Source organism: Asterias rubens, chromosome 1 (assembly GCF_902459465.1).
Source record: "Asterias rubens chromosome 1, eAstRub1.3, whole genome shotgun sequence".
In the NCBI taxonomy this organism is placed as follows: Eukaryota; Metazoa; Echinodermata; class Asteroidea; order Forcipulatida; family Asteriidae; genus Asterias; species Asterias rubens.
The window spans coordinates 6,219,614-6,242,725 of NC_047062.1; the positions used below are offsets into that span (position 1 = coordinate 6,219,614).

Genomic DNA, 23,112 nt, shown 5'->3' on the forward strand with positions numbered 1-23,112 from the left:
AAAGAGGAAATGGCTGAAAAGAGGAAGTTTGCATGCATGATTCTATTCAATTCAAGATTAGTTTGCCAGTTCCCCTCTGGGACTCGTGTATAATATAATAATAAAATGTATGATGGGTGAGATTGGTCTATTGAAGTTAAAAACTGATCAGGCTTGTATACACCTGTTCCTGCCCCAAGTTCTAACAATTCTGTTGAAAAGTAGTACATGTAGCAATGTCTAGTTTCCCAGTTTTAAACAGTAGCGGGCGGAATTCCCTTTCTCTGAAAAGACCAATCCATTCCGTGGGTTTGCCACTGTATCATATACAACATAAGCAATCAGCGGGAAACCATCGATAAATCGACTGAGATGTCACGTGATCACAATACAATGCACGGAGGATAGCTAGATCGGCCATCTTGTGCACTGGACCGACCGGCTACATACGACGGCCAGCAAATACAACATTTTATCGCTTCATTTTCGTACTGTTGTGTCCGTGATTCTGTAAGTTGTTATGCCATTTTCGTTATGTGAGAGATCATGCTCATATCCACAGAACTTCGAAGTGCCAGTTGATTTGTTATTAGGGCAGAACCGTCGTGAAAGAACCAGAACGTTGGGTCGAGTTACGCTTGGATGGCAGGGACGGTTGCCAAGCGGCCTGTACACAATTTCAGTCATGACCTCCAATCGGTGAAAAATAGGGAAGGGGATCGAGAATACAGCGAGCATACTGAAAGGGCATCCTCGCAAAGAATGGATGAAGATGACATTCTGGCACAGCTAGAAGATGACAGGTTTGCTGAACAGAGGGCCTACATTCTTGATGATCTCACCCAGAAAGTTCGGAGAGATGGTGGCCGACTGCCTTTTGACAACAGACATGCTCTTTTCAGGGGCTTGACACTTGTGTTACTGGATCAGAATTGGGAAGTAAGATTAAAATGCATCCAGTTCATTTGCGAACTCATCCCCCAGTTTGGACCAGAGCTGGACTCCTGCATGGCTATTGTCCTTCCAAAGATCGTGGAAAATTTAGGAGATGCGAAAGTGGCCATACGAAAAGCCGTCATTCAGACGTTGCATATTCATATGAAGCACACGACCAACGTACAACAAATCTTCTCCATCTTAGTGAATCACGGTCTGCAGAGCAGAGACCCAAAGGTGCGCATGGAAGCAACGATTCAACTGCCGGTACTGCTTACTCGTGAGTTTGCAACAGCAGATTTGTCTACGGTTACACATGCCCTTGCAAAGAGATTTTGCAACAACGATAACGACGAAACCCTCACCGATACGGCTGGTATTTCTTTAGAAAGAATAAGGACCTTAGTTGGTAAACAACAGTTTAATGTATATATACAACAGCTACCCTCAAGAGATAGAAATGCATATAACAAACGTGTCACCAGTGCAGATAGGGGAGGCTCAGAAATCAGCCAACCGTCACGTGAAGATTCAAACTCTGGCTATAGCAGGGATCAGAAAATTGGGTCTACCCCTAATTCAAGATGGCAGGGGGACAATGAAAATGGGGAGAGACTTGAGTTTGGTGTCATCCCAAAACATGTTATGGACCAATTACTGGACCAAACACAGTGGAAAACTAGGGCCAATGGGGTACAGGAATTGAAGTCAATTATCTTGTCGGTGGAGGATCCGACTCGTATTGTACCACACATGCTTGCATTTATTAGCTTTCTTTGCAATCTTTTAGACGATGTCAACTTCAAGGTAACTCTACTCACTCTTGAAATCTATGGTGTGCTAGTCTCAAAGTTGAACACAGGGGTGAAGCAGTTTCTGAAACCCCTGATTTCTGCTCTTACAAAACGTTTCGGGGACAATAAAGTGGTCATCAGACAGGCCAACATGAAAGTTCTGATGCAACTGATGCATGTCCTGACCCCACAAGCAGTGGTCAGCACGATTGGTGACAGTCTGAAACACCGCAAATCAGGTGTGCGTGAAGAGGCACTGAATATTATTATCGCCTCGCTGCTGACGTTCCCAAGCTATGACTTTGACCTTGCACAGTTATGCCAGATGCTGGCTCCCACACTTAAAGACGTCAAACGAAGGGTAAGGCAGGCTTCCCTTGAGTCATTTGCAGTTCTTGCACAGGCCATGGGACCGAGTAGAATAAGTCCCCTCATCCATGCTGTCGATCAGGTGGAACTCAACATGGAAGAGGATGGCGTCATGAAGGCTGTACAGGCAAGACTCGCCCGCCGACGCCTACCAAGACTAAATGACGATGGCTTAGTGGAATATGCAACCCCGATTCCTACATCGGCAACGAGCAGAAACAATCCGACAGTATCAAAAGAAAATGATGTTCAATGGATAATGAAAGGCACCGGAAGCATAACTACCGGTAGTGCCCGAGAGCGTAGTCACGCAGATCCACGGAGTCTAGAACTATCACAGCCATCACCAACACGTGCCATTCCTGCGCAAACATCAAATCAAGAATCTTCTCCTCCGAAACGATACTACAGTGCGGGGAAGGGAAGATCTAAACTCCCTTGGGAGGATGAGCTAGACTCCAGTCTAGAACATGAGGACAATATTCCAGTTACTAACAGTGTGAGCCGAACGCACATCATCAGCAGTGCGCCGACACAGGTCAGTGTTTTAAGATTTTTAAACACAATTAAAAATTTGACCAAGCAAAGAAATTATACCCGCACTTGTAGACGGCTTGTAAACAGGAGACAAAGTCACTACCAAGTTGCGATAGTCGTAACCCTCCATCCTCCTAAGGGGTGTATCCTCCACACAGTCGTAGATCTTTTAAGGAAGGAGATTTGCAATTATTTTTTGACTATTGTTTTATTTTAAAGTGACAACATGTTTTGAAAGACTGGAGAGTGTGGGTACTAACTATGGGTTGCAATACAAGTCATTGACCACCATCTTTGATAAAAAAACAATGTAAGGAAAAATGCACGCCTACATGTATGCACGCTGCGTGTGACTCTCAGCCAATGGTAGCTCTTCACAATTCATCAAGTATAGTGGCCGGTGACGTCTATTGCAATCCATGTACTATTGACAGGACCTCCCTGTCCACTATCCCGCATCGTTAACTAGTGACCTACGTACCTCACCAACTGTAAGTTTTGACTGGCTTTAGTTGACTTACAACATAAAAGTAATCTATCAACACTCGCCTAGCAATTGATCTTAAAACTGCCAGAGAAATTAATGACCATCCAAACATGCAGACATTCAAATATTTGGACAGCGAGTGCGCCTATATTCACACCACCACCTGCAGACAATCAATACGGACGGGAGCTAGACTGACTGACCAGCAGCAATGGATATTAAAAGACCCATCATGCCCATTGAGTGTCCAAAACGGCAACTTAAATAAAATAATAAAATAATAAAGTAATACTTTTATAAACTAAGTCATTTTAATACAAAATTTGTGAAAACAGGACAAGTTCACAAACAATTGTCTCTCGTTTAATTTTTTTTTTATTCCCAGAGTCAAGCTTGTCTGTAAAAAAATATTTCCTAACAATTGATATATATATACAATATATTATTATTGTTGTTTACATTTAACTCTGCATATTTTGCAAGAATTTACTAAAGCAAACTGCATCAACGATCTGTAAAAATTTTGAATTGGTGCCTTGTACAATATTTATTTTAAAATACCTCCTAAATTAATGGTACGCCTCATACAACAACATGTTCACTTTCACAATCACATGTCATTGTTGACACCTTGCTGGGTTATACTTTACAGTCCAATGGTCTCCATTGATACCTACTGACACTTCCATAGACTCACTAAATATTTTTGTACAGATCAGGCACACAGCCCACACAATTATTGTACACAAATATAACAACTTATGCACTTAAAGGTCCTGAACAGTGGACACTATTGGTAACTCAAAATAATTGTTATCATAAATACCTACTGTATAAAACATTGTGAAACGGCCGAAGTAAGGTAGTTTTTGAGAAAGAAGTAATTTCTCCTTAAAAGATTTGAATTGAATTTGAGACCTCAGCTGAGGTCTTGAATTCAAGCATCTGAATACACACAACTTGTACGACAAGGGTGTTTTTTCTTCCATGCGCAACTTTAACAACCAATTGAGTTCAAGTTTTGACAGGTTTGTTATTTTATGCATGTTGAGATTTACCCAGTAATACCAAAGGTGTCAAGTGCATTTACTTAATCATACAAATTATTGGGATGTTTCGTCTCAAAGCCTTATTTGATCAGAATATGTTTTTTATAAATGTGGTTTTCTTAGAAGTGTTCAATGGCTGCTCTAAAATTCAGGCATACCACGGCCTGCAAATATTTTCCAACAAGAAAAGATATGTATAGTAATAAAAAGTGTGTTCTAAACTATTGACATTATGACCAGTTGATGATGTATGTCATGTACACAATGAATGACAACAAATGTGACACGCTACGTGAAAATGAGTCAGATGTTGACTATTTCAAGAACTGAGTTAAATATGCATGGCTGGAAAGAACACACCAGCAGCAGTAATTTGGTATAATGTCTAAGCTTTGGGGTGTATCGTGTTGCTGAGTTACTCCCGTTTGAAATTAGCCAATACACCATTTTTGTGTAAAACGAATTACACGTAAAGTGATGTTTACAACTACCATTTCGCGCAAAAGGATACAAATTAGACAGAAGTATGGTCACAAAATTGTTGTATTCATAGCTTTATTGCCTAAAAGTGTTCTAAAGGTTTACCATGCAAATATAGATCTTAAAAAGTAAAACAAAAAAGTAAGTTTTTTTTTTTTATGTTTTATACTTTCCACATTAAACTGTTCATAGCTTAAAATGCATTGAGCGACATCCGACTCATTTTCACAGAGTGGGTCACAAATAAACTTTTAGTCAGTAAACTTTATGACAAGTACATGTATGTGTTTCCACATGTACATCATGTGTACTGCAATTGTAGACAAAACAATTTTTTTTTCTTAAATCCTTACAACTTTTAAGCACAACATCACCAGTGAACCTCAAGTGACAAGTTTCTATAATATTTATGTCACCAAGTTACATTTTACAGATTGTATAGATGATAGATGATTGCATGAAAAATATTGAGAATTCTTTTTTCATACTGGATTGGTCAGATTATTTTTTTATTATTTTATCTGAATGCTAATACCTTAAAACTGTTTTATGGTAGCAGTTGTTTAGAGAAACACTAACTGCATTCAATTCCACAAACAAATAGTGTTTCAATTAGAAAGATCACTTTAATCATTGATGATCATAACATCACTCAAATTCCCACGGGTAAAAGAACCTTTTCGTACTAGATACTTACTGTGTAAGTTCATTAGACTTATTGACTTTCATTGTCGTATAGTCAATCACAAGATGGTGGTCAATAGTACAAAGTACCTGGCCTGCGCAACCATTGAAGCAATGATAAATTGTAAACTGCAAACAATTGATATTGTTAAAACAAAATCACATCTTCTGCTCCCCCTGTCTTACACCTCCGCCACCACGTGCCTCTCCCACTCCACACCTCTGCCTAATGTCCCCACCCCATGCCTTCCCAACCACACGCCTCCCCGCTCCACACCCCCTCGCCTCCCCCATACCACAACTCCCACGCCCCCCACCCCACACCTCTTTCTTGTGTGCTGAGTACATGTAGCTGTAAATTATACACGTAAGACCCTGTACCATGTATAGTATGCATCATCTTAACCTACATATTATGCAGGCTATTAAAATGTGCTCAGTTTGTGTCCATAAACTCTAAAAAGATTCTCCCAATCACAATTCTACGTTTAGTCAATAGTTATTCCCCCTTAAGACTTTAAGTCTACATACAATATGAAATACTACTCTATTGGTTGACAACTACTGAAGTGCATGATGGGCAAAACGTAAGCCCAAGTAAAAAAAAAAAAAAACTACTGTAAAACTTGTTGTTTTTTCATGACAAATTTTCATGAAAAGTTAAAATTGAAGAAAATATTTTGAAAGTAAAGTGAATGTTATAACCAGGTCATGCATCTAACTGTAGTGTACATGTGTAAGCTGTAAAAAAAACTGATTACGCCCGTCGAAATTCATTACTGCCTTGTAATTGTCTAATGTTAATTAACTTAATGACCGATATTTTCTTAGAGTATTGCTTTGCGCAAGGCTACGTGTAATGAAGTGTGTTGCCATGACACAGAAATGCAGGCTTTGGTGGTCACCATGGAAACAGCCACCAAAATTATACACAAAACGACCTTGGGTTGGAGAGAGCTGAAAATTAATCGATTTGGTTTTAATAATTGCAAAATGTATGAAGGTAATAAAAGGCTAGTAGTCGCGTTTGGGCTTTTCGGCCAACTTAGGACAGGTGATTGTGTCAGTAAAGTTAGTGTTGAAATTACTGTGAGGTGTATGTAATGTACAAAATGATTTCATAACATTGATACTTAATGTACACAGCTGTACAGAGAAAGGTCTTTGTTACTCTTTGTGAAAACTGAAAATCGAGCTGCCAAATCTGCAAATTGTGCAAATTCGTAGAATGAACAACACGAGCGCGGGACCATTTTGGACACATCACTTTTAGCTTTTTTTATCATTTCCTTGCATTCTGTGTGTTTTAAAAATGCGTTTTTTTATAATTTCAAGAAAATGGTGCAAAACAATTGAAAAATATTATTATGATACATTTACTGTAGAAATTATGTACAAACCTTATTCATTGTATGGAAAAAAAAGATGGCAGTACCAAAAAAAGCACATGTTGTCATTTAGTGCTAAGCGAATAGTGAAACTTGGTAATCGGTTAACCGCTGGCCAACTATCATACTATCCAAATATAAATGGATATTCAAATATTTGTTTCCCCAGTACTTACGTGCTTAAGGTAGTGAGTGCTTCGGCCGCTAGAGGGTGCTATTTGTTTGTGGTTGTTCGTTTGTGAATGAGATCTTGTTACCCATTGACTCGTGTGCTAGGAAACCGGGTGACATATGGGCAGATTGATATTAGTTTAAGACAGTGTCACTCGGTTCATTAAAGCCATTGGACACTTTCGGAACAGAAACAAAATTCAAAGTTCACAGATTTACAAATAACTTACAGGGTTTACAGAAGGTAATGGTGAAAGTCTTCTCTTGAAATATTATTTCATGAAATGCTTTACTTTTTGAGAAAACATTGAAACAATTATCAATTCTCGATATCGAGAATATCGAGAATTACGGATTTATTTTAAATACATGTCATGACTAGGCCTGGGCGAATTATTTGAATATCCGGTTAATGGCGAATAGGTTTTCCTATTCGTAACCGCATAGGGCGCGAATAGCTATTTATAAACCGGATAGTTCTGTAATTACAACCAAGTAACCGGATATTCTTTAATATCCGAATATCCGCAGACGTCAAGCGACAACTGATAGGAATGTTTTGTCTGAATCCTTATGAAACTTCTATTAAGACAGCATAAAACAGCATAAATTAAGTATTTATTATGCTTACCTCCGTGAAGAGCTAAAACAAAACAATGACATTTCTGACGTAGTTTGTTCAAAGATTTCGAAAGTTTTCCTTCACGTAGAGTCAATCACGATCACAAGAAAAAGCAAATCGCCCTCTTTAAATTAGATCCGGTTATTTTTATGAATGAACCAAGTGACACTGTCTAAAACTAATATCAATCCGCCCAAAAGATCTCATTCGCAAACGAACAGCGCCCTCTTTTTTTCTTCATAGAAATAGAACCCGGAGAACGCTGAGCTCGACCACCCTCTGTGTTGATTGTGGACGCGGCGTATCAATACCGCGCAATACGCGCGTATGGCAAAATTATCATCGTGTGACACGCGCGTATGGCAAAATGGCAAGATGTCAGCGCACATAGACCATTTCTAGTGTTTTCATTGGTCAATGATGATGTCATTGTATGGCAAAATTGTATGGCAAAATATTTTGCCGTTACGCGTTATGCGTCCATAAAAATGGTCTCACAACGAAACCGCACGCACAATGAGACACTCAGTGTTCTCCGGGTTCTATTTCTATGATTTTTTTTAATAGCGCCCTCTAGCGGCGAAAAAACTATCTGAATATCCGGTTAATTTCGGATAGTTGGCCAGCGGTATCCGAATATCAAAATTTCACTATTCGCCCAGCACTAGTCATGACACGGCGAAACGTGTGGAAACAAGGGTGGGTTTCCCGTTATTTTCTCCAGACTCCGATGACCAATTGAGCCTAAATTTTCACAGGTTTGTTGTTTTATATATAAGTTTTGATAGACAAAGTGTGGGCCTTGTCCAATAGCTTTTCCGGATCTAATTTAAAGATGGCGAGTTACTTTCTTTGGGGATATCTTGATTGACTCTATAGTGTAGAAGGAAAACTTTCGAAATCTTTCATTAAAAAACATCGGAAATGTCAAACTGTTTTAACTCTTTACGGAGGTTAGCATATAGTTAAATACTTATTTTATGATGTTTAATGCTGTCTAATAGAAGTTTCCGACGATCATGGATAATAGGAGTCCGGTTACTTGGTTGTAATTAGAGGACTATCCGGTTTATAAATAGGTATCCGCGCCCCTTGCGGATATCCGACCGGTTAGGTCAAAAGCGATATTCGCTGTTACGGTGACGGTTAGGAAATGCTATTAACCGGATATTTGAATTAATCGCCCAGACCTATTGTCATTCCATTACATGTATTTAATGTATGAATAAATTTGCATAACAAAAACATTTTTACATTTGGATTAATACTGACTCTAATTTTACATGTACATAAATTGGTAAAACATTTGCTGTACTTGGTGCACATGGTACATGCAGGTGGATCAATTGTGTTTTCATGTCTTAAGCTTAGTGAGAGACCTGCATACAAAAAACAAGGAATAAATGTATGTATTGAACTCAACAGTTAATGTAAAGGGTTGAACAGACAGGTTCCGCTGTACACAATGTCAATCAATAGAGATTAGATCTAGGGATCACTACATGCAGATAAGTTACAATAGTTGAGGACCTTTTGCAATTGAAGGCACCAGTAGGGCCAAGCAAATACTTGATTGATTTTCGTGATCCTTGGGGATATCAATTGATGGGGGTGTCTAGTAGTATGAAGTAGTTCTTTCAACTTTATGACCAAGATTACACGTGACTCTACAGGTACATGATGTAAAAATTGCGTGATAAAGAACCAGTGGTGATTAATGCGCTGTGTTTCAGTGCTTTCCGGGACACAGGAAAAAAATTAACTAAATCATTTAAAAATAATATAGCATTGTATGCATGCTCTCACGAGTGGTATTACAGGTACATTTGGTTTCTGTGTAATTAGATGATCAGAGGCTTCTGGCTGGCTTGCAACTTTTAGTTGAATGAGTTCTGTTACAAACTTGTATGAAGGTGTCAGTCTTATTTTCGGGACATTATGAAAACCAGGGCCAGCCACTCTGCTCCTGAGGTGGGATTTGACCCAGCTGCATTCTCTAGAGCAGATTTCTTACAATGTAGGTACTGTGAAACCACAAAGTAAGACTGGTGAAGAGATCAGTTTAAATGCTACATTATTAGCTGCTGGCGCTGTTAATAATTTAACATACCATATGTATGTACATGTACATATCATCAGAAATGCAATATGTCTGACAGTAGTGTTAAGAGAAACATTCACACATTAAACAGTGTATGAATGTTGGTTTTCAAAATTTTTGACTATTTGCAAGCCAAATCTTTCTTTTTGCCTACATGTACAATGTATGAATTGAAGGCAAAGTTTCAAAAGATAGACGATAGGAGGCAGGGCCTGAAACCTTGTTCTTGAGCAAGGCAGTTTTTCTTTTCATAAAGGGCACCTTGTATGAGGGAAATCCACAACTTGAATGCCACTTTTCAAAGGGCACCAAGTCAATGACCAAGGGGCTCCATGAAGTCTGGCCTGAGGATGGGTAGTCACAATTGTTCATTGGCCTGAAATTTTATCTCAAACATTTAAATTGTTAAAGCAACTTTTGAAAGTTCGAATTATATTCACTTCCATATATGTTCTATTACCTTTTTACAAGCCTTGAATTTCATCTTTGAACATGTTGAGAGGGCAAGGTCAATTTTCATTTGGCAAAGGGCACTTCCACTGGAAAATCTTAAAGTCAATGGGAAGCTTTTGGAGGGCATCAAGGCCAAGACAAAGACCAGGGGCAACGGAGGCCATGGCCTCCCCGGCCTTTGTGCACAATTCCATGCCTGTTGAAAAGTTTAGTTTCTGTTTACAATTTTATAGTAATGAGTGTATTTGTACAAAACGTAATTTCCCTTTGGTGTTACTGCATAGCTTGTTATCACTGCCCAGTAGCTAATGGCTTTTGGGGTGACTGATTTTATGGACAGAGCCTTGGCTTTGGTCCATTAGTTAGTGGCTATTAGGTCGCTGAGTCAATGCACTGTGACACGTACTATACCTCTATTAAATTGTTCATATAAAATAAAAAATAAACATTTGTTAGAAATTATGTATTGGATAAAAAATCAAACAAGGTCGGATGCAAGGACAGACCGCTTTTGTTTATAAATTATTTTTGTAAATTTGAATCCACGCAATTAGTATTATATGGGAATTCTATGAAAGTTATGTATTAGATACAAAATCATGCAAGGTCCGATGCAAGGACAGACCGCTTTTGTTATTAAATGTTCTTGTAAATTCGATGCAAGTACAAATTGCTCACATTTTAATATTATATGAGGATAAATTTTGAGTTCTCACAATTTTGTTGAACTTAAAATTGATAAAAAGTCCACAAACTTTACTGGAGTACACAGAAAACATTTTCAAATTTATGACCAGGAAAATGCCTCGCTGATCAAAGTCCTTGAAAAGTGCTTATTGGAGCATGGTTATCCTGACAACATTAGCCTGCATTATACATGCACTGAGTGCTGAGTAGTTTACACTGCAAGTTGCCAAACAACGTCGCAAAACATGTCAAGTGTGCTTTGGTTTAACAATGGGATCAAACAGTTGTGAGATTCACGTTGAAATGTTGTAATAGTGTTAGTGCATTCTATTGACCCATTTCACCTGACGTCATCATCAGAAAAATCTTGAATGTGCCATACTGGTGGGCAATTTCACTGTGCGTTTTCATATATAACTCCATGCATAGAGTATGCTGTGCGTTATGCAGTGAAGTGTGCATTTTAGGCGACGCGGCGTTAATACACGTAAACCTAACTTGCCCACCAACATGCCGAGCGTGGCACCAGTCGCCTCGTGTGACGCACGTGCAAGGGGTCAATAGAACCCTTGCATTTATATCCTATGACATCACAAGCCCAAAACAATTCCCACAACTGAGGTAAATGAAGAGCTATAATTGTCTGCGAGTCGGTGTGCAGCAGGAGCTTGCGTGCACAATCCATGTATGGAACTTTGGTGGAACTTTAACAACAACAAAACAGCAGAGTTATGCATGTAACTCACTGGAGAATATTGACATGTTGTTTAAAAGTCCTTTTCTAGATTTTCTTTTCCAAGAGATGCAGATTTTAAAAACATTTTTAGAAACTAATATATACGTAGCAGTGTTCCCCTTAACTTTTTTTATTGACTTCATTACAACATGCAGCCACATTACAACATGCAGCCACAGGGACTAGCTTGCCACTTTACTAATCCATTTTTCATAGTCCCCATTTCACACTAAAGCGTGTGGGGAATGCCATTTCTACACTGAACTACATAGCCAATTGGACCATTTCACTTGGAGAGAATCTTGACTGGTCCTCATATTAGAAGTTTTTCATTGACAAAAAAAAACTTTTATTTAAGGAAGAAATTTTGAGTTCCATAGTTGAAAAAAAAAGAATTTTGTATTTTGTATTTTAACATAATTTAAAAGAATACAAACTGGTGATTATGCACATGATTGCAATGCAAATATTGGAAGCCCTCACAAACAAGAGACTTAAAGCCATTGGACCCTTTCTGTTCAGAAAAAAAAAAAAAAAAATCACAGATTTACAAATAACTTACAGGGTTTACAGAAGGCAATGGTGAAAGGCTTCTCTTGAAATATTATTCCATGAAATGCTTTACTTTTTGAGAAAACAGCAAAACAATATAAATTCTCGTTAACGAGAATTACGGATTTATTTTAAACACATGTCATGACACGGTGAAACGCGCGGAAACAAGGGTGGGTTTTTCCGTTTTTTGTTATCTCCCAACTCCGATGACCGATTGAGCCTAAATTTTCACAGGTTTGTTATTTGATATAGAAGTTGTGATACACAAAGTGTGGGCCTTGGACAACACTGTACCGAAAGGGTCCAATGGCTTTAATACATGTAAACGCCATTTGTGAAGCACATGTAGCAGCACTTAGTAACCCCTAGCTATGGTTTGTTGATCTCTTGTTAGCCCTTAGTGTATTCTCCACCATTTGCTTTACTTATTGAGTGTCTTGAAAGGGATCATTGTATCCTCTGGTAGCTGTATACACTGTACATAGTGTAGCTTATGTACTGGTAAGCCTACTGCCTGCTGTGGAGGTTTCCTCTTGTTGATTCAATTCAATTCAATTCAATTCAATAATACGTTTATTCCATACTCTTGTTGAAATAAAAAAACAATTGTGGGAATTAAACAGCACATAGAAATGAAACAAAATCTAAAGCGCATTTAATTACCAAGAAACAATATAAACAATATAAATAAATAACCAGGAGGTAAATTTGTACAAGAGAGGAGCGAGAGCATGAGGCTGTTAGAGTAAGCCGAGGCTTGTAGACAACAGCCTTTAATACAGACAAACAAACAAACAAATAGCAGCGAAGAAGAAACAAGGACAAGACAAACACAATGACAATACGAAATGCTGATGACAAAATACAGAGAATATTAAACCAGGCTAACTGAAGACGACAAAAGAAAGTAGAACTTGTGTCCATTCAAATGCCAAATTGCAATGATGCAGGGGAAACCTACCAAATCATTCTTTAAATGTATGTCAAACAAAGGAAGTGTTTGAACAGGCCCACCTTAAAGGCAGTGGACACTATTGGTAATTGTCAAAGACTAGCCTTCACAGTTGGTGTATCTCAACATATATGCATAAAATAACTAACCTGTGAAAACTTGAGCTCAATCAGTCATCAAAGTTGCAAGATAATAATGAAAGAAAAAAACACCCTTGTCACACAAAGTTGTGTGTGTTTAGATGGTTGATTTCGAGACCTCAAGTTATAAACCTGAGGTCTCGAAATCAAGTTCTTGGAAAATTTCTTCTTTCTCGAAAACTATGGCACTTCAGAAGGAGCCGTTTCTCACAATGTTTGATACCATCAACCTCTCCCCATTACTCGTAACCAAGAAAGTTTTTATGCTAATAAATATTTTGAGTAATTACCAATAGTGTCTACTGCCTTTAATTGTACAGAAACAATATAATCTTCAAGGAAATAATACATAAATAACTAGGAATTAACTTTGTACAAGAGAGGAGCGAGAGCATAAGGCTGTTAGAGTAAGCCGAGGCTTGTAGACACAGACAAACAAACAAACAAACAGCAGCGAAGAAGAAACAAGGACAAGACAAACACACAATGACAATACAAAATGCTGATGACAAAATACAGAGAATATTAAACCAGGCTAACTGAAGATGACAAAAGATAGTTGAACTTGTGTCCATTGAAATGCCAAATTGCAATGATGCAGGGGAAATGTACCCAAACATAACATTCTTAAAATGTATGTCAAACAAAGGAAGTGTTTGAACAGGCCCACCTTAAAGGCAGTGGACACTATTGGTAATTGTCAAAGACTAGCCTTCACAGTTGGTGTATCTCAACATATGCATAAAATAACTAACCTGTGCAAACTTGAGCTCAATCAGTCATCAAAGTTGCGAGATAATAATGAAAGAAAAAAACACCCTTGTCACACAAAGTTGTGTGCGTTTGATGGTTGATTTTGAGACCTCAAGTTCTGAATCTGAGGTCTCGAAATCAAATTCATGGAAAATTACTTCTTTCTTGAAAACTATGGCACTTCAGAGGGAGCCGCTTCTCACAATGTTTTATACCATCAACCTCTGAGTCTTCCAATTACTCGTTGCCAAGAAAGGTTTTATGCTAATAAATATTTTGAGTAATTACCAATAGTGTCCACTGCCTTTAAAAGGGACATTTTAGTGATGGTTACTGTCCTATAAGTGAACAGAACTAATAGGCTTAATATTTTGATATTGCGCATATATTTTGGTAAATTAAAGAAAACAGATAGACATGCTAACCAATTCTAGGGTAGACTTAGCCTATATTATGTTTTTAAACAATTAATGTCTTAACATTTTCTCTTCCACAATCTATGTTACATCATGAGTAGAATAGTCTCAAACATTCAAGCACTCTTTAGGGTGGTCGGGTGGGCCATGGCGTAGTGGTATGATTACCTTGCCTTTCCGTCGCTAGGACCCTGGTTCGAATCACGACAGGGGCACTAAAGTGTACATGGATTTTCCAAACCACGATCAATTAGAGACCTTGTGAGAAACGGGCTTTAGTATGCAAGATATTTGGATGCTAATATCGCGTACCTCTCAATGGAATTATTTGGTATTCAATGTTAAATTTATTACTGTGTGATTGTGTGTTTGTGCAGAATTGTTGTGACAGTTAAAATTGCACGACTTATCACTTTTTGCCTTCTTCATGATATGTCTTATAGAAGAAACGAGATGAAGAGAGACCACCTCCCATTAGAGCTCGTAATACCTGGGAAGGAGGGGAGGATACTGTCGATGTGCCACATCAAGACAGACGGCGGAATCTTAACCTACAGTTAGCACCCAGAGATCCATCGCCTGACACAGGTAAATTCTTATCATTCTCCTCTCAGGGCCAAATTTTATAAAGCTGTTAAGCAGAATACTGCTTGACAAATATCTTTGCTAGGCAATTATTGAGTGGGGCACCAGTCACCCAATGAACCATTTATGTATTTTTGTGCTGGTAACCTGCTTCTGCTAAGCAAGACTGTTATGTGCTTAGCAAGTTTTTGTGGTTACAGGCTTCATGAAATTGGGCCCTGCGCCTTGATGAAAAAACAAACCAATGGTTTTGGGAGTTTCGGCCATCCGCTGTAACCACCTTTGGTTTGTTTTGTCACGATTTGTGTTTTTGTTTTTACCATGGTTTCCTTTTGATGTGAACTACAATTGCAATAAAAATGCACTGTCACGACACATGGCCTAGTCCTTGTTTGAATGGTAACAAATGGAAAATATAAAGAAGTGTCAAGTAATTTTTTATTTATATGTAAGTTGGTAAAACAATGTGTGTTTCATTTACACAATAATAAATCCATTCATCGTACTTCGCTTTTTGCGAAGAAGAGAAAAAAGTACTTGTTATTAAAATATTGTTCCCATTTAAAAAAATAGTTTTCCATACTATTGAAACAACTTGTCAGCATTCACTGCTGTTTTGCCTATGTATGGGTAGGGCCTAGACTGTTATTATCATAATGATATGAGAGAATATTCAAATATTGACAAAATGGTTATTTTATCTGTCCACTGCACGAATTATGTCAATTGGTATTTGCAAAAGACGTTGTTCATGTGGATGTTATGTATAAATTTTAAATGCTGTCCTGTGGCTGGTAAAGTTCAAATTGTAAAGTCAACATTGTTCCTGTTGACCTACTTGTAAAAACGTGTTTTAGGATTGGCGAATGGTGTTTTGGGGTGTCAAAAGATTAAATTCATACATTTGCCCTTTGGGAGTGTGTGTAGTTTCTGAGATGATGTGTTTTCCAGCTGATTTACTTGTGGGTGTTATACATAAATACTGAAAGATAAGGCCATGTTTAGAATTAATGGGTTCGTTATGGCCAGATCACTTAAAAGACCAATTATCTGATGTTGCAACTGCGCCGTACATGTAGCTGTTGCCGGCGTCACTGAATTGAAACACAACCAGATACGTTTTGCATGCTATCGCAACTTAAACTGGTTTTTATCATCACAAACAAGTACAGAAATCCAGGCTCAATTTCATGGCACTTGCTATCACAGAATTCTGTGCTAGTATAGTGCCCTCTGAAGCATTTGATTATCTGAGTCAGAAGCACAGAGTTCCACATTTTAAAGGACAAACAGCCATGAGATTAGGCACTTAACTCAAATTCCTGGAAAATCTCTGCAAAACCACAATACATTTATTTGGGACACACACTTCAACAGAAAAATGAAAAAAATCATAGAAGTTTCCTTTGTTTTTTTTCCCTTTTCACTTGAATGGTTTCAAGTTGATGAACTTTCAGACATGCACCTGGAATAAAGATACATAGCATAGGGAGACGGCCAACATAGGGCTAGACTAGCTCAGTCAGCAGAGCACAGGCACAATGATTTAAAGGTCATTGGTTCAAATCCGGCTCTAGTCAAAGTTGGCTCACAATTTTGCCTGGAATGTTCATTTTCCTGTACAAAAATATTCCTAATATAATAAACTGGTAAATCAACAAATGTTATCCGTTTGGATATTTACAGATTTTAGAAATAAATAGTTTTCTTATTTGCACCCTGTCCCCCAACCTCATTGTAAACCTCAACTCATTATACATGAAAAACCCTGCACATCAGAATTGTGTCCAATTGGCAGAAAGCATAACACCCTAAGTCTATGCGGAATAAATCAAGCTAATTATAATTTCTCAAGACAAGCCAGGCGGACATTCTGATTCCGCCATTTTAATCGTGAAATACTGCTCCTCATAGCGATAGAGATTGCCTGTTGAAGTTACACTAATGTGTACTGTGAAAAAGATAGCTGTCGCTAAGCTGTCATTGATGTTCATTAACATTAACTGCCTTGTTGTACAGTCACTTTATGCAGCTAGTGTTCATTATAATTGTACTGTGTGTCTTTACTTGTGTCATTAGAACTATAGAGTGGGGACACGCAGAAAAAACAAAAAATGAAATGCATCAAATCTGGACAGAAACTGTTTGAAAATTAATATTGTTTGCCTCATATATGCTGTACTTGCAATTCATGTGCTTGTGATTGGTATTATGGGTTGCATTTGTAGAAGTAAAAAACATGTAGATTAATTTATGTTCTACATGTAAGTTATGGCAATCCTCTTGTATAATTGATTGATGGCCTTTTAGTTTTTGAAATGAAATATTCCAAATTACAGCTAGGTTTGAGAGGTTGACGACAGTGGGTCTCTCTGATTTGTTATATATGAATAATGATATGTTTTTCCATTGTTTATTTTCAAGGTTATGGACCAACTAGTTATCGGCAAATTCATCTGGATAAACTGAAACGGCAGTCGCTGGCGACGTATCCTGGCTCACGAGGGAGCCCTATTGATGACCAGCAGCAGGGCAGCTTTAGCGCTCCAGCCACAGACAGAGGTAGGTTTTGTTTTTGCTATAAATCTTGTGTATTAATAAAGACACTGGACACTATTGGTAATTGTCAAAGACCAGTCTTCTCACTTGGTGGATCTCAACATATGCACAAAATAACAACTGTGAAAGTTTGAGCTCAATTGGTCGCGAAGTTGCGAGATAATGAAAGTAGAAAAAAAATACCCTTGTCAAACCAAGTTGTGTTCTTTCAGATGCTTGTTTTCGAGACCCCAAAATCTAATTCTGAGGTATTGAAATCAAATTAAAATATTTTAGTGGAAAATGACTTCTTTCTCCACAACTATGTTACCTCAGAGGGAGCCATCTCTGACAATGTTTTATATTATATAACTGACATACAGATCCTTGTCATTTGATTGGTGGAACTTACTTCACATGACATTCACTATTACTCCAGTCCGCACCGGCGATCAAAAAGACCTTTTCGCCCATGGGGAATAGCATTTCCCATTGAACAGTTAGGATCATTCTTGTTCCCAATGTTGTTGAGCAGTACAGCGCTCCATTGCTTGTTACCAAGTAAGTTTGTATGCTAACAATTATTTTGAGTAATTAACAATAGTGTCCAGTGCCTTTAAAAGGTTGTATTACAACTATGGTAAAATTAAAGTTTTTGTTTAAAGATTTAAACCTACACATGCATCCTTATGTATAAGGACGGGGTATAAGGGATGTCAAAGTGAAAAACTTCCTTTGAAATATGTTTGCATAAAATGCTTTAGTTTTAAGAAATTAGTAAACCAATTAAATTTGTAAATCCAAAACCTGATATTAGAAAAAAGTGAAACCGGGGTTTGATTTAAAACATGTTTTCACTATTTTCTTTTGTCTCTATTTGCCACTTGACACAAAGTGCAGATTATTCTGTTTGCTTTTGACTCTGATTTGGTCTTTGACTGTTATGGCAACATCCTAAGCTAATAATAATAGTGATAAATAATGACAGCTCTCATATTTATAACGCAATTCCAAAAATGATCATTGACACATCTGTGAGTTTTTTTCAAACTCAGGCTTTTCTATTTGTGATAAATCACTGTGTCCTGGAACTGTATGGCCGAGCATTCGGCTGTTCCCAAAGGCCTGCCGTTCTGTCATTTTGAAGGTTGTTTGTTTAATACTTGATTGCTTCAAAATTCAAATCGATTTTGACCATTAAAATCACTGACAGCTTTGGGCAACCTACTTCAAGTCCATCTGTTTGTAACCTTCATAGGTGTTAATTGCGCTGTATAGGAAGTTGCTTTCTCGCTCTGTATGCATAAGTTCCTACACTTGTAAACTGAGTGGCTTAATTCCTTGTAGACGAGAACGCAAAGAGTGTCGTTTTTAAGGGTTGTACATGGGAGCGATTCAGTAGTTAGTTTATTTCATTGTGTTGTAAAATGTCCCTTTCCCCCTTGGTTTCCACAAGTACACTTGGGATTCAACCGGAGTTTGTTTTAAAGTGGAGTGGTTTCCCAATAAATCAACATCATGTGCTTGTCTGGAGTAAACTTGCTTGTCTGTCAAATGCTCATTCAAGACAGGTTTTGGGGCATTTGAGGAAATCAGGCTGCAGGATAAGCAGCTTTTCTGGAAGCAAAAATGAAAAATCAGAGCAGACAGAAAGATATGAGTTTCTGAAGATTGTAAAACTCACTGACTAAACCTTTAACTACATATTGCTATACTCATTAATCATTTGTTAAAAAAAAAAAAAGACTTTGAACAACTGTATGAATTATTATTATTATTTGTTTTCCCCACAAAATTTGATTTGTGACTGGATTTTATTATGAAAACTCTGTTGAGCCATCTTTGTTAATTCTCCCATTGAGTTGAATGTATCCTAACCACAGGTCTATAATCTAACTAAATTAGTGTAAGATAACAACCCCAGACACACAGTTTAATTTAACCATTTTCCCGATGATCTCTCCATGACTACTCTCATCGTATCTCCAAGACTGGAGTCCCTGGCGCATCAAGGAAGAAATGAACAGGGCGGAGGAAGATCACAATCTGTTCGGTAATCTCTCATTCTACCATGTAGACTTAACCAATGCCGTGTATCATTGTGTGATTCTTTTCCATTAACACATAAAGCCTGGTTTATACTTCCTGCGAATGCTTCGTGCAAAGCAGAAGAAAATTTTCTTTCAACACAATTGTAAGGGGAGTGCATAGCGATTATTGCATCAACAAAATTCGCTTGGCAGGAAGTGTGAACCGGGCTTCTCTTAGGCGTGGACCCCCTTCAGCATGGACCCCCTTCATTCCCCAACACTCCTTCCCCAAGCGTGTCTCTCTCCCCCCCTCTCTCTCCTTATATCAGGGGCCAATTTAATAGTGCTGCTTAACGGTATGAACAGTTTTTGTGTTAATTCTAGCAGAACAAAAAAACCTGCTTAAAATGTAATACCCAATTTGGCACGTTTATCATGAATTTTTCATGCAACAAATCGAAAAGGTATATAAGCTGCCCTTTCCGCAAAAATTCAGCTGTGAAGCAGCTCAATACTGGGCCAAGTTTCATGGCACTGTTTACCACGGTATTACACTCGACCGAGCCCTGTTAAGTGCATGATCTATGGGCTTTAAGAGCATAATTCCACAGCTGAAGCACAGCCATGAAATTGGAGCCTGGCGGCCGATTTTCACCAAGCGCTAAGATTGACCTTAACTCTGTATAAATCTTAACTGCTTAGCAACGTTAGCTTATTTCACATGTTGGCAAGAAAAAAAGGTGGCCAACTTCGCGTTACTGTGGATTTGAATGGTTTACTTTTAAATTTACTGATGGTAATAAATGGGAAAGTAAGCTGCTTTCTCTTGTTCGCACAGTTAGAAGTGGTATGAAATGGACATCGCACAGATAAGCATAAAACAATTGCCAAGGAGCTCAATAACATTGGTCCCTGTTTTAGCACTGGGCCCATTTTTATGGCACTGTTTACCACGAGATTCCACTCAACCGAGCCCTGTTAAGCATGTTAAGTGCATGATCTATGGTCTTTAAGTTAAGAAGTCAGTATATCATTGCTACAGTAAAAAAAAAAAAAAAGCACCCTAAAACCATGGAGTTCGAAATAAACATAATCTTCCACTGTCTATATTACAATTCCCTGTCAAGGAATACAAAGTTTGAGTATCTAGAATTGTAGAAAACATGTCTTCACAGATTATGCTAATATGTATCACACTGCTAACATCTTGTTTGCTGATCAGTAGTAAAACAAAAATTTAAGTTTTCTTGAGACTTTTTTGAGCGGCAGCTTTCATGGGATTTTCTTTCACATAATTTAAGAAAACCGGCAAATTGAAGGTTGTATCACAGGTACAGACTCAATACACTGACGTCACAATCTCAGGTGGCTGCTGCCTGCACATGGTCTATCACTGGCATGTGAATACACAACGTGCAGATTTTACCGCATGAAAGTCACCTAAATCATGTAAATGCACATGTATGGCACAAAGAGGAATCGGATTCCCCGAAATCATGCAACCTTGCGGATAAGATGACATTTGGTGAAATGGATCAACTAGTGGGTTTTGTGCATGGCATCCTACATCTACATGATAAAGTTATATTAAAACATCCAAGTGAACTAGATTTACAACAATTTTAACTGGAGTTACAACCAGTTACAGTATTGTGACAACCAGTTTAACATCCAAGTGAACTAGAATTACAACCAGTTCAACTGGATTTACAACCAGCTACAGTAATGTGACAACCAGTTTATTAGTCTGTTGAACTTGATTTACAACCAGTTAAACAGGGACTTCAAAATTGCTAAGAGTCTGCACTTCAGGTTGAAATACATTGTATTTTCACAAAGATATGAGTGTGTTTTGTAACTATAATGATCAAGGAGTGCTGTTGGGTTGACAAAAAGAACCTTACATGTAGGTTGTCTCTGTAATAGCTCCATGGTCAAGCCATAAGGTTTGAGCATAAGGTTTCATGATAATCATGATTACATGTATTATGAAAGTTGCATACTTGAATTTCACATTTATTAAATGGGCTTCTTAGAATTGTTTTGAACAAAAAAGGAAAACAAGAATAATAACAATAGAGTCTTGTTCAAATTGATGGCCTTTTTCTTAAAAAGTTATGGACACCAAAACAATTCTTGACACATCGTTGTTTTTGTAAAAAAATTGTTATTTTCAGTACATTTTGAATCCATCGTGTGGTGGCACAACTCGGAAAGTAAAATCTTAGTCGCTTTGTACACATTCATGATCATATTGCAGGCTGCTGTAGTTTATATTTCATTCAAAATCAAAGTAGATGATATTGAAAGGTCAGAGAGCAGGCTTACCAAGGAACCAGCGCTTACGGAAGAAGGGACTTCTGTGCTTTACGTCAAGCGTATTTCACGGGTTAGCGGGGAATTTTTGCTTGTGCGCGTGTGTACTCCACGTTACTAGGCATTCTACGCTTACACAGCTAGCGCAGAAATTCGGCACTTGCTTGTGAGCGGAGAATGGTGATCGTAAGTAAGAAGGGCAATGAGATTGGTCCCAGGAGGGTTTGAAAAAGTATTTCAATGCAAGGTTTTGTTTGATGATGTGAACTAGTTGCAATAAAGGCCTTTGTTTGTTGTGTGATTAAGTAATAGAATGAACACATCTTAAAACTAGAAGTCTGTATTATACCAAACTAATTAACATCTCCCATCAGCAATGCTTTCACACTTCACTCATCTTTTGTTGCTGTAACTAAATAAAACTTATTTTATCCTTTTAAAAAATAAAGATAAAAAACGCACACAACTATTTCTGATACTATCTCGTCTCTGTTTTCAAACAATCAGGTCCTTGACACTGCGAGATCTTTTATTCTATAAAGTATTCCGTACTAAAACTACTTTTAAAACTAACTAAAAAAATTAAAATTGCAGACTCTATTTCTGATACTACCTCATCTCTGTCAACAATCAGGTTCTTGACCCAGACAGATATCTTTGAATCTGTGAAGTATCTTTCTACCTCTATGCCTGTACTAAAACTACTTTAAAAAGTATGTTATAACTGCAGACACTATTTCTGATACTATCTTGTCTCTGTAAAGTCCTTCAGACAATTTCTTTCTTGACAATGATGATGATCTTTTTTTGTATCTCGTACTAAATAATTTGGTCTCAGAATTCATCACTGCAATAACCTATCTTTCTGAAAGTTTGTATATACTCAGCGCCTTGAGTACCTTGTTTGGTAGATACGTGCGCTATATAAGACTTCGATATTATTATATTATTATTATTACTAAAACTACTGAAAATAAATGTATAAAAACCACAGAAACTATTTCTGATACTATCGCATCTCCAAAAAAGTCCTTCAGACAATCAGGTTCTTGATACTGGCAGAGAGCTCCTTCATCCATCGGCATCTCCAGAATTATTCTGTATTCACGGTGGCTCCCCCGTTCCCGTTCCCCACGGGAGAAGCTTTTTTAATTTAATTTGAGGTGACAGTTTTGCCGGTTACCAATGCATATGAGAGAGCGAGAGAGGGGGGAAGGGGGATGTTGTATCTGTGTATGGTTTGACCTGATTCCATGGATGTGGGCAAGAAGATTGAGGAAGCTACCAGGATAAATTGTAGAGTTGTCTCTCAGCGGCAGAATGTATTGGGTTGAAAATAAGCTGATATTTTTAT

At 37.8% G+C, this 23,112-nt stretch overlaps 1 protein-coding gene across 2 annotated transcripts in view; it reads left to right on the plus strand.

Annotated features, from left to right (window-relative positions):
- Positions 1 to 393: 393 nt before the first annotated feature.
- Positions 394 to 23,112, plus strand: part of LOC117292343 (TOG array regulator of axonemal microtubules protein 1-like) — a 51,964-nt gene continuing 29,245 nt past the window's right edge. Inside the window, exons 1-4 of one of the 2 annotated variants that reach the window (XM_033774369.1) lie at positions 394 to 2,616; positions 14,733 to 14,877; positions 17,299 to 17,436; positions 19,403 to 19,465. In XM_033774369.1, coding sequence (XP_033630260.1) covers positions 622 to 2,616; positions 14,733 to 14,877; positions 17,299 to 17,436; positions 19,403 to 19,465 — 2,341 coding nt within the window. In that variant the 5' untranslated portion in view covers positions 394 to 621. The remainder of the gene's footprint in view (positions 2,617 to 14,732; positions 14,878 to 17,298; positions 17,437 to 19,402; positions 19,466 to 23,112) is intronic. The other variant, XM_033774375.1, reaches the window with a different exon arrangement.